The sequence below is a fragment of the Chenopodium album genome, chromosome 14, assembly GCF_948465745.1.
Source record: "Chenopodium album chromosome 14, dcCheAlbu1.1, whole genome shotgun sequence".
NCBI classification, from domain to species: Eukaryota; Viridiplantae; Streptophyta; class Magnoliopsida; order Caryophyllales; family Amaranthaceae; genus Chenopodium; species Chenopodium album.
Window position 1 is genome coordinate 53,789,516 of NC_137847.1, and position 13,336 is coordinate 53,802,851.

Sequence of the window (13,336 nt, forward strand, 5' to 3'; positions counted from 1 at the left end):
GAGTTACGACTCTTATGAATACCATTTAAATCATTAATTGCCTTTTTAAAAAATTTAAAAATACAAAAGTATATACTGTATTTCTACATATCTCCACGAGATAAATAATGTGAAAGTTTATATATTCCAATAAATAAATTATTTTTTAAAAAAAAATATTTAAAATCTTAAGATAGATTCTTTATGGCAATTTTCATCACCTAACATGTTGATTTCAATCTTGGCTAGCTAATTAGCAAGTAGCATTATTAAGACAGCCATTGGCACAAACAATATGTCACAGCCATCAACAATATGAGAATTTTAAGGAGAATTTAAATATCCAATAATTTTTAAGAATCTTCACCTAATAATGACATTAGTCAGCTTTGAAGAGTGATTCTAGCTGATTCCATTTGGTACGTAAGACATACTCCTTAATACTGGCGTTTGGTTCAAACAATGACATGGGTTTGGAATGAGGAATGAAACCTGCGTGATATGGGGTTGGAACTTGATACTTAATTTTATGTGTTTGGGTTTTATCTAGGGATGACAGTTTTCCTTTTAATTTTAAACCTAAAGGTATGGGTATGAGTCATACCCGCCTCTATTCTTGGATTTCAAAAACCCATACCTTGGGGGTTTGAGGTATGGGTTTGAAAAATGAAATTTCTAGAAACAAACACAAGGTATGGGTTTTGGTCGTTCCAAACCCATACCTTATACCTATTATGCTTGAACGAAACACCCTAAAACTTTTTTTGTGTGAGGTACCAATTTATTAGATCATATTTTAGTTCCTTATCCGAAAAAATTAATATAATTTTCGTTACTAATTTCGTTAACATTTAACATGATTAGCAAAATGAACTACAAGTATTAGAGCATCTCCAATGGTAAGCTACAGTACTTTGTAGCTTACCTTGCCACATCAAATATTAAAGCTAATATATTTTGTAGCTACAAAGTGCTTCAATGGTTAATTGTAGCATATTGTAGCTTGGAAGAAATATAAATAATTAAAATAGTTTTTATTATACACATGTCATATGTTAAATGGGTGATATTATCTTTGAAAAATCAAGCAACATAGCTTGTTTGAGCAACGTTGCTTAATCTAGATACATCAATTTTCCACTCCAATGGTAAATTACATGCTTGTAATTTCAATTAATCTGCAAGCAAGTTCCTATTTGTATACCATTGGAGATGCTCTTATTTATTCACTTTGACATTTAAAAAAAATATATCTAAAAATATACATTTTAAAAGACCATTGATTAAATAAGAGTCACTTATTATAAGAGAAAAGAATAAGTTTTTTTTCCTAGGAAAAAGCCACAAAAATTCAATGATAGACTAGATTACGAAATTCGATCTTAAATTTTAGATACCACCCTAAGAAAAATAAGTTTTTTTATTTTTGTGAGAGAGACCCTAGAATTTTGTTTAAAGACACAAGAAGTCCTTTTTGAATTATGGATAGAATAGCAAAGTATATACTCCATACATTTAATTTATGACTAATAGCCAACATAAAGAATAAAATAAAAATTGTGACCTAATGGATTATATTTGAGCTCTTACTTCAATATATATAAATAATGTTATGGTCTCTAAATTATTGAGTGCTACTACGTGATGAGAAGATCGTAGAATATTCTTGCCAAGTCCAATATAATTAATGATCATCAATCAATGACCATGATAATAAATAACTTATAATTCACCAACCAAACTATGACCTAGTAAACATTAGAAGATACTCTATTAATTAAGATATTGGATAATAGATCCTCTGTATTATCTTATAAACGACGAATGATTATATACGGATTAAAAGGCATGATCGATTACTCCGACCTTAACAGCTTAACAAAAAATCCAATTATCCATTGATGTAACAATCTAGAATTCTAGATGCTACAAAAAAATTGGCCGATAAGATAAAGTGTAATGTAATAGTACAAAAATTCAAGAAAAGACATTCTTCTTATAAGTTGATCAAGACATTATGCTGAAGTAAGTTAAAAACCTGTCAAACACGTCGTTTATTTTTTTCAAACAAATAAATAAAATAAAATTATGTAGTGTTTGATTTATTCTCCCTTAATATCATTTTTTAAATTTTCAAAAACAAAAAAAAAAAAAAAAAAAAAAAAAAAAACAAAAACAAAAAATATCGTTTTCAGACTTGAATTGATCCTCGACCTCAAGTCTTCAAGTAAAGTTAATAGTGTCAAATGGCATGCTTACTTTCTTCAGGTTTTCCTTTTTTTTTATATGTTTATTTATTTAATTATAGTTGTAATGATTTGACCCTTTTTTCAACTACTATATAATTATGTAGTACGGAGTGCATTAGAAGTAATAGTACAAATTAATTGTCTTAATATGGTACGCGGATATATAAAAAAAAATGGACTTTTATTACATAGTTGCATTTTAGGGAGTGTATTATTATTATTTCGAGTACATAGTCAAATAAAAGTCTAAATCAAAACACTACAAAAAAAAAAAGTTGGTAAGCTTAAACTAGTCCAAAATTTATTGGGTCTATCTATAATTAATGTGAATAGTCAAATTTGGCTTGTAAACATTTTGAAATAAATTTCAATGTGTGTAGTACAGATGTACAATATAAGAGTGTTTAACAACTTCATTGACTTATATAGTGTGGTAATAATATTTTCACTCTTTTGTTGTTGTATGGGGTGATATCTGGGCATGACCGATATCTTGTGAAAACACACGACCAGGTTCTAATAATTATAAGAAGATGCTGATATGTTGCAGAAAGAAGACATGTCGGCCTGCCGAAATTCAACACGTGGCAACAGAAGCTCAACACTTGGCACAAAAGGCTCTGCATGGATGAGAGTCACCTGTCAAGGTAAACTATTATAAATAGTAGGTAAGACCTCATTAATGAGGACATTAATTACTCTCTCTTTCTCTACTTTCTCTCTCTTACTTATCTTCTTTTCTCAAACACTTTCTGACTTTATCATCGGAGTGGTTATCCCCGGATCACCCCGAGGTTAGCTAACTTCTTCTCATTGTGTAGGTTCTCAGCTTGCCGATAGGAGTATCAGAATCTCAAGTCCGAGTTCTTGGAGAGATAAGGATCAGACAGAAACAATTTGGCGCTAGAAGGAGGGGGCAGTTGATCACTTCTGTCGCCTAAGAACCTCACACAAAATATATAAACAACAACAATAATCATGGCCGAAAACAATGGAATACCAATAGGACAACCCCAGGTGGAGATAGTAGATGAAACCCATACCCTAGAGGGTAATCAGTTCCATATGCCGATAACCCCCCCCCCCCTGCAGGAGGAGGAGAGGCAGAGGATCCTATGGCGGCATTCACTCCAGACGAGTTGGAAACAGCCGCAAGAGTGATGAGTGCAATGAGTAGGAAGAGGAAGGAGGCCGAGGCAGCACGGGCTGAAAGAGAAGCTGCTCAAGCAGATAGAGGAACATTGCACCGTAACCAGGAAGAACAGTATAATCAGCTTGAGAACTCGTCGAGAAGACCCCGACATGAGTCGTCAGTAAGGACGCATACAACATCACGGCAGGATGAGCAATCCTCGAGTCATGTTGCGAGTACCAGAAATCAGCAGCAAAGAAGCTCGCGAGTAGAGGGTCAAGTAGTACGCACGGTAGTGCAGCTAAGGGCATCCCCATTTGCCCAGCACATCTTAGATCAGCCAATGGAGAAGGTGAAAATGCCGACTTGTAGGTATGATGGAAGGGGGGATCCGGCAAGATTCATAACGTCTTATGAGGGACACATGATGCTGTACACTAACTCGGACGCAGTTTGGTGTAAAGTCTTTCCGACAACTCTGATTGGGGCTGCAGCCGATTGGTTTAACAACCTTGAAGTTGGATCAGTAGATAGCTTTGAAAGACTGACTGAGATGTTTGTAGGTCAGTATGTCAGTAACAGCGTAAGGCAGAGAACCTCTGGAGAATTAATAGCTGTGGAGCAGAAACCGGATGAATCATTGAGGGATTACATCAGGAGATTTAACAATGAAGCAAACACCATTCCGAAATTGCAACAGGAAATAGCTGTGATGGCTTTGATGAATGGGTTGGTTGATTCGGATTTTAAAAGATATCTTACAAGGAAGAGCCCGCCGACATTGGCAGCGGCGTTCGGTAAAGCTCATGATTACATAAAGAGCGAAGAGCTGATGAAGACGAGTAGCAGGCATGTGGTTACCGGAAAGGGGCAAAGTCAGTATGGGGGGACCTCATCTGGAGGAAGCAGGCCGAGAGCTCCTGCCCCAGGAAGGGGAGGAAGTCGGCAAGATATCAGACCGGCAAGGCTGCCGATGAGATATAGCACTTACACCCCCTTGAATACACCAAGGGCAGCAATCTACTCAGTAAACCAGAATAGAGAAGATTGGTCAAGACCGATTCCCATGAAGGCAAGGCCAAGAGATGTAAAGAAATATTGTATGTTCCATAGGGATGTGGGACATTATACGGAGGAGTGTACACAGTTGAAGGACAACATCGAAGAGTTGATCAGGAAAGGGCACCTAACACAATACCGGTTGAATGCTGGCAGAAACCAGCAACCGGCACAAGCAGTTGAGAGGCAACAGATAGAAGCAAGACCTGAAAGGACACAAGGAAGGATAGTCCGACAAGGGGATGCAGGAATACCGCCGTTATCTACAGGAAGGGTAGATGTGATAACGGGGGGACCGATTCATGGAGGAACGATTAGTGGGGCAAGGAAGCATTTGGCGGAGCACCGTCATTTGGTTTGTGCTCTGGATGTGGATAACCGTCCTCGGCCGGCATCAATACCCCAAGTTGTGTTCACAGAAGAGGATGCACGAGGTGTGGTGTTCCCGCACGATGATCCATTAGTTCTGATAACCAAGATCAATGGGGCAGACATCAAAAGAGTGCTGGTAGATGGAGGCAGTTCAGCGAATGTGTTGTTTATGCAGGCATTTAGTGAAATGAATATAGGAAGGCAATACCTGAAGCCGGTATCGTACCCTGTGATTGGGTTTAATGGGTCAACAGTGAGGCCAGAAGGGAGTATTGTGTTGCCGTTAAGGATGGGTGATGGGCCACAGGCTAGAGATGTGATGGCAGAGTTTCTGGTGGTGGATGTCAAATCGGCCTACAACGCAATTATCGGCAGACCGATAATCCATGACATGCAGGCTGTTGTGTCAACTTACCACTTGGCAATAGCCTATGTGTCAAACCTGGGTGCTGTGGAGAAGGTGTACGGAGGGCAAGTTATGTCAAAAGCCTGTTATGTGACAGCTCTGAAAAATCCGGTTGGTAATGCCACGGTGCCGAGCAACCCAAAAAGAGAAAGTGAGCCAACAGCTCAGGATTTAACCATGAAAAACTTTGATGCAAGACCCGAGGAAACACCAAGGCCTTTACCGGGGGGAGAAACCGCCCAAGTTGAACTGCAACCAGGTGACCCGAGTAGGACAGTGAAGGTTGGGGCTGATATGGATGTGGACACTAGGTGTAACCTGATAAGGTTGCTGCGTGAGAATGCCGACGTCTTTGCGTTCTCGGCCAGTGAGATGCCGGGAATACATCCAGAAGTAATGGAGCATAAGTTGAACGTTGATAGAAAGTTCAGGCCGATAAGGCAGAAGAAGCGCAATTTCTCAACTGAGAAGATAGAAGCAATCCAGGCTGAGGTGAATAAGCTCTTAGCAGCAGGGTTCATTGAGCCTTGTACATACCCAGAGTGGTTGGCAAATGTGGTAATGGTGAGAAAGCCGACAGGGAAGTGGCGAATGTGTGTGGATTTCACAGATCTGAATAAGGCTTGCCCTAAGGATTGCTACCCACTACCCCGGATAGACAGATTAGTAGACTCAACCTCTGGTCATGCCATGCTTAGTTTTCTGGATGCATTTTCAGGATATCATCAAGTCAGCATGCATAAGGCTGACAGTGATAAAACGGCTTTTATAACAGATGGTGGTGTATATTGTTATAAGGCAATGCCGTTTGGTTTGAAAAATGCAGGGGCAACTTACCAGAAGTTGGTAGACAAGATTTTTGAGAAGCAGAAGGGGCGGAATGTTGAGGTGTATGTGGATGATACAATAGTAAAGAGTAAGAACAAAGAAGACCATATAGCAAATCTGAGGGAAACATTCGAGACTTTGAGAAGATATCAAATGAAGCTGAATCCGGAAAAGTGTGTTTTTGGGGTGAGATCAGGGAAGTTCCTAGGCTTCATGGTCAGTGAACGGGGAATAGATGCGAATCCAGATAAGGTGAATGCGGTTCTTCAAATGAAACAACCAAAAACCATTCGTGATATACAGAGGTTAACAGGCAGGATGGCAGGGTTAACCAGATTTATCAGCAAATTGGCTGATAAAGCACTTCCGTTTTTTATGGTACTAAGAAAGAACAAGGCATTTGAATGGGGAAAAGAACAAAGTGATGCCTTAGAAGTAGTGAGGAATCATCTTAGATCTCTTCCCACAATTGCCAGGCCTGAGAAGGGAGAAGTGTTGCAGTTATATATCTCGGCGTCGCCAAAAACAGTGGCAGCCGTTTTGTTAGTGGAAAGGAGGAAACAGCAACAGCCGATTTACTTTGTCAGTCATGTTCTGAATGCGGCAGAGCGCAGATATCCAGTGATAGAAAAAATGGCATTGGCAGTAATAGTGGCAGCCCGGAAGTTAAGGCCTTATTTTGATGCGCATTCGATAGAAGTTCTCACCAATCATCCTTTAGAGAAATCATTGCGCAAAATGGATACATCAGGTAGATTACTGGCATGGGCTGTTGAGTTGTCGGAGTATGAAATAAGTTATAAGCCAAGAACATCAATTAAGGCTCAAGCATTATAAGATTTTATTGTTGAAACCACATACACAGATGAGGAAGAAGAGTTGGGAACATGGCAGGTATCAGTTGATGGATCAGCCACAGCAACAGGGGCAGGGGCTGGAATTGTGTTAACGGCTCCAGATGGAAAAATGTTTGAATATGCCGTGAAATTTAAGTTCAAGGCAACAAATAATGAGGCCGAATATGAAGCTGCGATAGCCGGAATGCAGTTGTCAATAGCAGCAGAAGCAAAACGGCTAGTTTTGACAACTGATTCCCAACTGGTATCAAGCCAATTTAGTGGGGAGTATGAGACTCGAGAGTCGGCAATGGTGAAGTATTTGGAGAAGGTGAAGCATTTAGCGGCTCAATTGCAATACTTTGAGATCAAATTGGTTCCGAGATTGAAAAATGCTCAAGCAGATGCATTGGCAAGATTGGCAAGTTCAAGCTTCAATGACTTGGAAAGAACAATTATGGTTGAAATTTTAAAGCAGAGAAGCATAGATGAGATGACGGCGGATTTCTGTTGTGTTGAAGTGGGGGATCAATGGTATGATAAAATACTGGCATACATCGCTCATGGTGTGGGGCCAACAGATAAAAGGGAGCTGAAAAGGTTGCGGAAGGATAGTGCGTGGTTCGTTATGTACCAGGGCCAATTATACAAAAGGGGGTTTTCACTGCCGTTGCAAAGGTGCATAACGGATTTCGAATCAGCAAAGTTGATAGAAGAATTACACGAGGGAAGCTGTGGTAACCACCTAGGAGCAAGAGCCTTGTCCAGGGAGGCAATGAGAAGGGGATACTACTGGCCGACAATGAATGCAGATGCAGTGGCTTATGTTAAAAAATGTGAGAAGTGTCAAAAGTTTGCCCCAGTTATCAACTTACCCCCAAATGATTTAACTCCGATGTTGAACCCAATCCCTTTTGCCCAATGGGGGATGGATATAGTAGGCCCGTTCCCATCGGCCACAGGTGGAAGAAAATATCTGATAGTAGGAATTGATTACTTTACCAAGTGGATAGAGGCAGAACCAGTAACGAAGATAACGGCATCGGAGGTGAAAAAGTTTATATGGAAAAATATCTTCACGAGGTTTGGATTGCCGATGGAAATGGTTTTTGATCATGGGACCCAATTTGACTGTAAGCCAGTCAAAGATCTCTTAATGATGTATAAGGTGAAGTTTGCTTATGCAGCAGTATGCCACCCATAATCTAACGGCCGGGCAGAAGCAGCAAATAAGCAAATCATAACAGCAATAAAGAAGAAGATCGAAGATGCAAAGGGTTTATGGGCAGATTTGATACCAGAGATATTGTGGGCAAACAGGACAACAATAAGGGAAGCCACAGGTGAATCACCTTATAACCTGGTTTTTGGAACAGAAGCAGTCATACCAGCAGAGGTCGGGTTGCCGACATTTAGGGTTCAGCATTACTGTGAAGACCAAAATGATCTACTCTTACGACAACAATTAGATTTCCTGCCAGAGCTAAGAGAGAAAGCAGCAGTTAAGTCAGCTGCGTTTAAAGAAAGAAAGTCCAAAGCATACAACAGAAGGGTATCTCATCGGCCGTTAAAGGTGGGAGATCTGGTACTACGAAGAACAGCGGCAACTGGTAAGGGCAACGAAGATGGGAAGCTGACTGCAAGTTGGGAGGGACCTTATCGAATAAGAGATATCGTCATCCAAGGGTCGTTTTACCTAGAAACTCTGGATGGGACACCTCTAAAAAATGTATGGAACTCAGCTGTATTGAAGAAATACTACGTGTAATAAGCAATTTTTATTTGAAGCTGATATCAAGAACGATATCGGCGATGAATGAAGAAATATTCAGACAATGTGCATTGAAATAGGCATCCTCCATTTAACAGAACATCGTTAAATGGGACGGACAGCTCAAAACCGCTTCCATGAAGTTAACGGCTATACAACCTGATCAGTTGTATACATTAACTCATGAGGTTGCTGGTTCAAAGTATAATACCGGCCAAATCAATTCAGGTATACGCCGATATGAGGCGTAGCTCAGAATGTGATCGCCGAGAGGGTACCTAACTGGCTGAAACAACAAAGCAGTAGGTGACCGATGTTATAATCTGAACCACCAACAATCAGTTATGACTCAGTATACATAGATCTAAAACGAGCTATGTACACTGAGGGGAGCAGGGAGTGGTATGGTATTTATAGGTATCCATAGTACGTTGGTAATTTTTAATACGCAATGATATCTGTCATACTTTGGTAAATTTTAATGCAAGTTTGGTAAAGATCTTATGTCTTCCAAAGCCGAGGTCTTGAAATCAAATATCTTCAAAAGCAGATGTTTTTTAAGAAGTTTCTAATGGGAAGTTGTCGGACTTCAGATAAACTATCAAGTAAACTTTTATTTCTTGCAAGTTCTTTTATATATGCTGAAATAGCAAGGCAATATAGTTATCATAACACTGTAAGTACGAGCAGATTATAAAATGATAAGCAGAGAACAACACAGTTATGATAAAAAGTGCAGAAATTTGTAGATAGTTGGCAGACAACGAAAACAAAAATAAGTTTACACAGCAGATAAAATTGACAATCGACAGGCATCACCACAAAAAAGGGGTATATGCCGATAAGGCAGCATTGTCAAAAAACATGTTCATACATACAAAAGACAATAAAAGAGTTACAGCTGGTAAGGCCCTATGATACAAGACCCACAAGAGGATGTCGGTGATGACTGCCCGCCCCTTCAGGATTGTGCATCCTCGGGCACTGGGGAATCCAAAATGTTGGGGTTGCTGGGGCCGTCATCAGCAGTTGGCGCCAGGTTATACAAGTCCTCGTCAGAAAATTGCTGCGTCTCAAAGCCGGAAGGAATCTTGTAGGCTTCCTCGCCGAAGGCTTGATGATGTTTCTCCTGATAGTAACGATACATCTCAACCAGCTCTGTGCCAGACATGACGGCCTACAAAAATAGATATATCGTAAAAATAGGGAAACCGAGAACGCAACATAAAAAAAAAAATAATAATAAAAAAAAAAATAATAATAAATAATAAATATATACCTTCATCATGTTATGCATATGAGCAGCAGCAAGGGGTCCGATTGGACCAGCAGGTCTGTCCATCGGCAGCGTCAGGTTGCTCAAGAGCCGATAACCGAGATTCCCACCTTGCATTGGGTCATCGGTTATCATAGATTCATTCCGGCCGACATCCATAACAGGTTGCCAACGGTCACCGGAATGGCCAGGAGGGACGGCGAACCCCTTCAAAACTTCATCTGGGAACCTTCCAGAGACGCGTTCAATCCATTGATTGGACCGATAAGTCAGGGTTGGGATGCTGGAATCTGACCCAACCGTTGTAGGAGCAATTATGGTGGTTGCCTGAGGTTGACGAGGGGATTCAGCAGAAGTGAGATCTTCGATCTCAACACCCTGAATAATCTTCTTCACAACAGCCTCAAGGCTTTTAGCTTTGTTGGCAGTCGGGGTCTTTTCGGACGCCGATTGGTCTTTTTTCTTCTCGGACGCCGATTGATCTTTTTTCTTCTCGGCGCGCCCTTCAGGTTGCCTAGGGCTGGAGATCACAATTCCACCTCGCCGGTTGGCTAAAGGTGTTAACTTTCTTTTCTTGGCGTTATCATCAGCCATGATCTCAGCTCTTCTTTTAGCACTGATAGCCGGAGCACGGCCGCAAATGGAAGCAAGGGTATCGTAGGGGCTAGAAGCTTTGGGGCAGCGCCTGATAACCCTTTTCCCGTCAGAAGATAGACCGAGTTGTTTGTTGTCCAACTTCTCAATACCTGGGAACAAGGAATGTAAGTTCAATCAGTTAGATGTAGATAATATTAAAAAAAAAAAAAAAAAACAACAACAACAAAGAGGAAAAAAAAAAGAAGGAAGAGAAATTCGATAAGCAGTACCATAGTCGTCAGTCCAACACAGACCGACACGAGATAACGGCGCGTTGCCCAGAATGTAACTCACATTCGGCACCCACACCGTAGGAACAATACGGACCTTGCCGTCACCTTCATCAAACTCAGAGATGTCAAAATGATTAACGGCTCTCTCTTCATGTTTCCCAAGATCTCTCTCAGGGATTGAGTCAAAACGGGGATGAGGTCGGAAAAAGGTTCTTCTTAGAGGATAATCCTCAGGAACCGACATGAAGAAGAACCTCACTTGCCATCCCTTACAACTTGTCAGTTTTGGGTGGACGGTGTATTTGCGAGGTTGAGTATACAAAGACCACCACCCATCCGACTGACCGTCTCTTTTCAAAGTAATCAGTCGCCTAAAAGCGTTAAGGGTTAGGGGATAGTTTTGATATAACATGACCCAGATGGTAGCAATAACGGCCCGGATAGTAGGAGGAGTAACCTGAACTAAACAGACGTTCCAGGCTTTTAAGATTTTTGCCACAAAGGGGTGTAGAGGAAAACGGAGGCCGAAGTCTAAATGCTTCAAGTAAACGGCCACAGAACCTGCTGGGCAATCTAACACCGAGGCTCTTGATGGGGGAACCGACAGCTCATACCCGTCAGGTAAGTTGAAGAATTTCTTAGCACGGTGGCAGTAATCTTTCTCAATTGCCATTTTCCTAAAGTCATCGCTTATCTTTGCCTTGGCCACTTTTCCGTCTTTGGCAAGGGTAATAGGTTGACGAAATTCAGCTCCGTCGGTCTCGGAATTATAGCCCTCATCCAGACTCTCTTCCTGAATAACTTCAGCCGTCAAGTCAACAATGTCGTCTCTACTTTCATTATTGACACTGTCTTCTTGAGTCTCGTCATCTCTTAAAACCGAGTTGACGGCTGAATCGTGCACTGGAGATGACGGACCTTCCATAGGGTTTGCAGGTATATTATCCGTAGGTTCTTCTTCGGAAGAACTTACAACCTGACCCTGCCCAGGTCTTTTGCTGGATTCAGCTGCCTTAGCTGCTTTGGCGGCCTCAGCGGCTTCACGGGCAGCAGCTCGAGGCTGGTAACTGGTACTCTTTACCCTTGGCATGGTGTTTATACCTATATTGCCAACGTTAGTGCCGTATTGATTAAAATAGCGTCTCCCAGTAAAGTTGCGTAAGTGATAACGGACACTAACAGGCTCAACGTCAAGAATTTCAGTATCGGCAGGGATATCAGGGTTATTAGGGTGAAAGGCACTCTCACGATGAGCAATAGTCCTATGTATCATAAAGGCGCGTTTCTCTTCTTCAGAAGATAACGTCTCAAATGGATAATCAATATTATCAGAAAGGGAAGATGAATTACCCTGGTTACTACCGGTTTCTTTGCCTAAGGATTGCCTAATTAAACGACGCCTAGCAGTACTAAGGTTAGGGAAATTCTCTTCAACACTATCTTCCGACATTTAATTTAAAAATGAGAAAATAAAACAAAACATGCAAAATCAAGGGGTTAAGGAACGGCAATACCTTCGACAAAAGTCGCTGATACGATGGACTTAAAGTGAGAAGTGACGAAGAAGGAAAGTGCGCTGAATACACTGAGAAGCGTACACCGAAATTAGGAAGAATTCGTTAAATGCACTTTTTTGTTGGAGAGCAATTGCGATTGAGAAAAATTTGGAAGAGGGTGAGAGTGAGATAAGAAAAACGACGGAATTTTTGATCTAAAAAGAAAAACTGAAGAGTCAGTTGAAATGAAAGGCGGTTCAGAAATCCAACGGCCCTAAATCAACAATCAATTTCAAAAAGCAACAGCAGGATTTGTGACACGTGTGTTAATTTTCCCGCTTCAAAAAAAAAAAAAAAAAAAAAAACGGTTACACTTCAATTTTATAACAAGTAGACCTTGTCTGCTATCGGCACACAAGGTCACTTGGGTTCAAAACGATCTTGGAGTTTGGAGCAGAACTCGTCGGAGGCTAGATAACGGAGTTTTTCGCTCCCAAGTATTTTATAACAAGTAGACCTTGTCTGCTATCGGCACACAAGGTCACCTGGGGAGGAAAACGGAGTTTTTCGCTCCCAAGTATTTTATAACAAGTAGACCTTGTCTGCTATCGGCACACAAGGTCACTTGGGGAGGAAAACGGAGTTTTTCGCTCCCAAGTATTTTATAGCAAGTAGACCTTGTCTGCTATCGGCACACAAGGTCACTTGGGGAGGAAAACGGAGTTTTTCGCTCCCAAGTTTTTTATAGCGAGTAGACCTTGTCTGCTATCGGCACACAAGGTCACTTGGGGAGGAAAACGGAGTCTTTCGCTCCCAAGTATTTTATAGCGAGTAGACCTTGTCTGCTATCGGCACATAAGGTCACCTGGAGAGGAAAACGGAGTTTATACAAATAATGCAATACACGGCGAGTAGACCTTGTCTGCTATCGGAGTTTATAGCGAGTAGACCTTGTCTGCTATCGGCACACAAGGTCACTTGGGGAGGAAAACGGAGTTTTTCGCTCCCAAGTTTTTTATAGCGAGTAGACCTTGTCTGCTATCGGCACACAAGGTCACTTGGG

At 41.1% G+C, this 13,336-nt stretch overlaps 1 protein-coding gene across 1 annotated transcript; it reads left to right on the forward strand.

Moving 5' to 3' along the window:
• The first annotated feature begins 3,343 nt into the window (after positions 1 to 3,343).
• LOC145578385 (uncharacterized) lies at positions 3,344 to 8,629 on the forward strand. The gene is made up of 6 exons (XM_081635710.1): positions 3,344 to 3,728; positions 3,813 to 6,087; positions 6,502 to 6,787; positions 6,920 to 7,237; positions 7,340 to 8,034; positions 8,182 to 8,629. Exons 1-6 carry the CDS (start codon positions 3,344 to 3,346, stop codon positions 8,627 to 8,629), a joined length of 4,407 nt encoding a protein of 1,468 aa, XP_081491836.1.
• Positions 8,630 to 13,336: the final 4,707 nt, after the last annotated feature.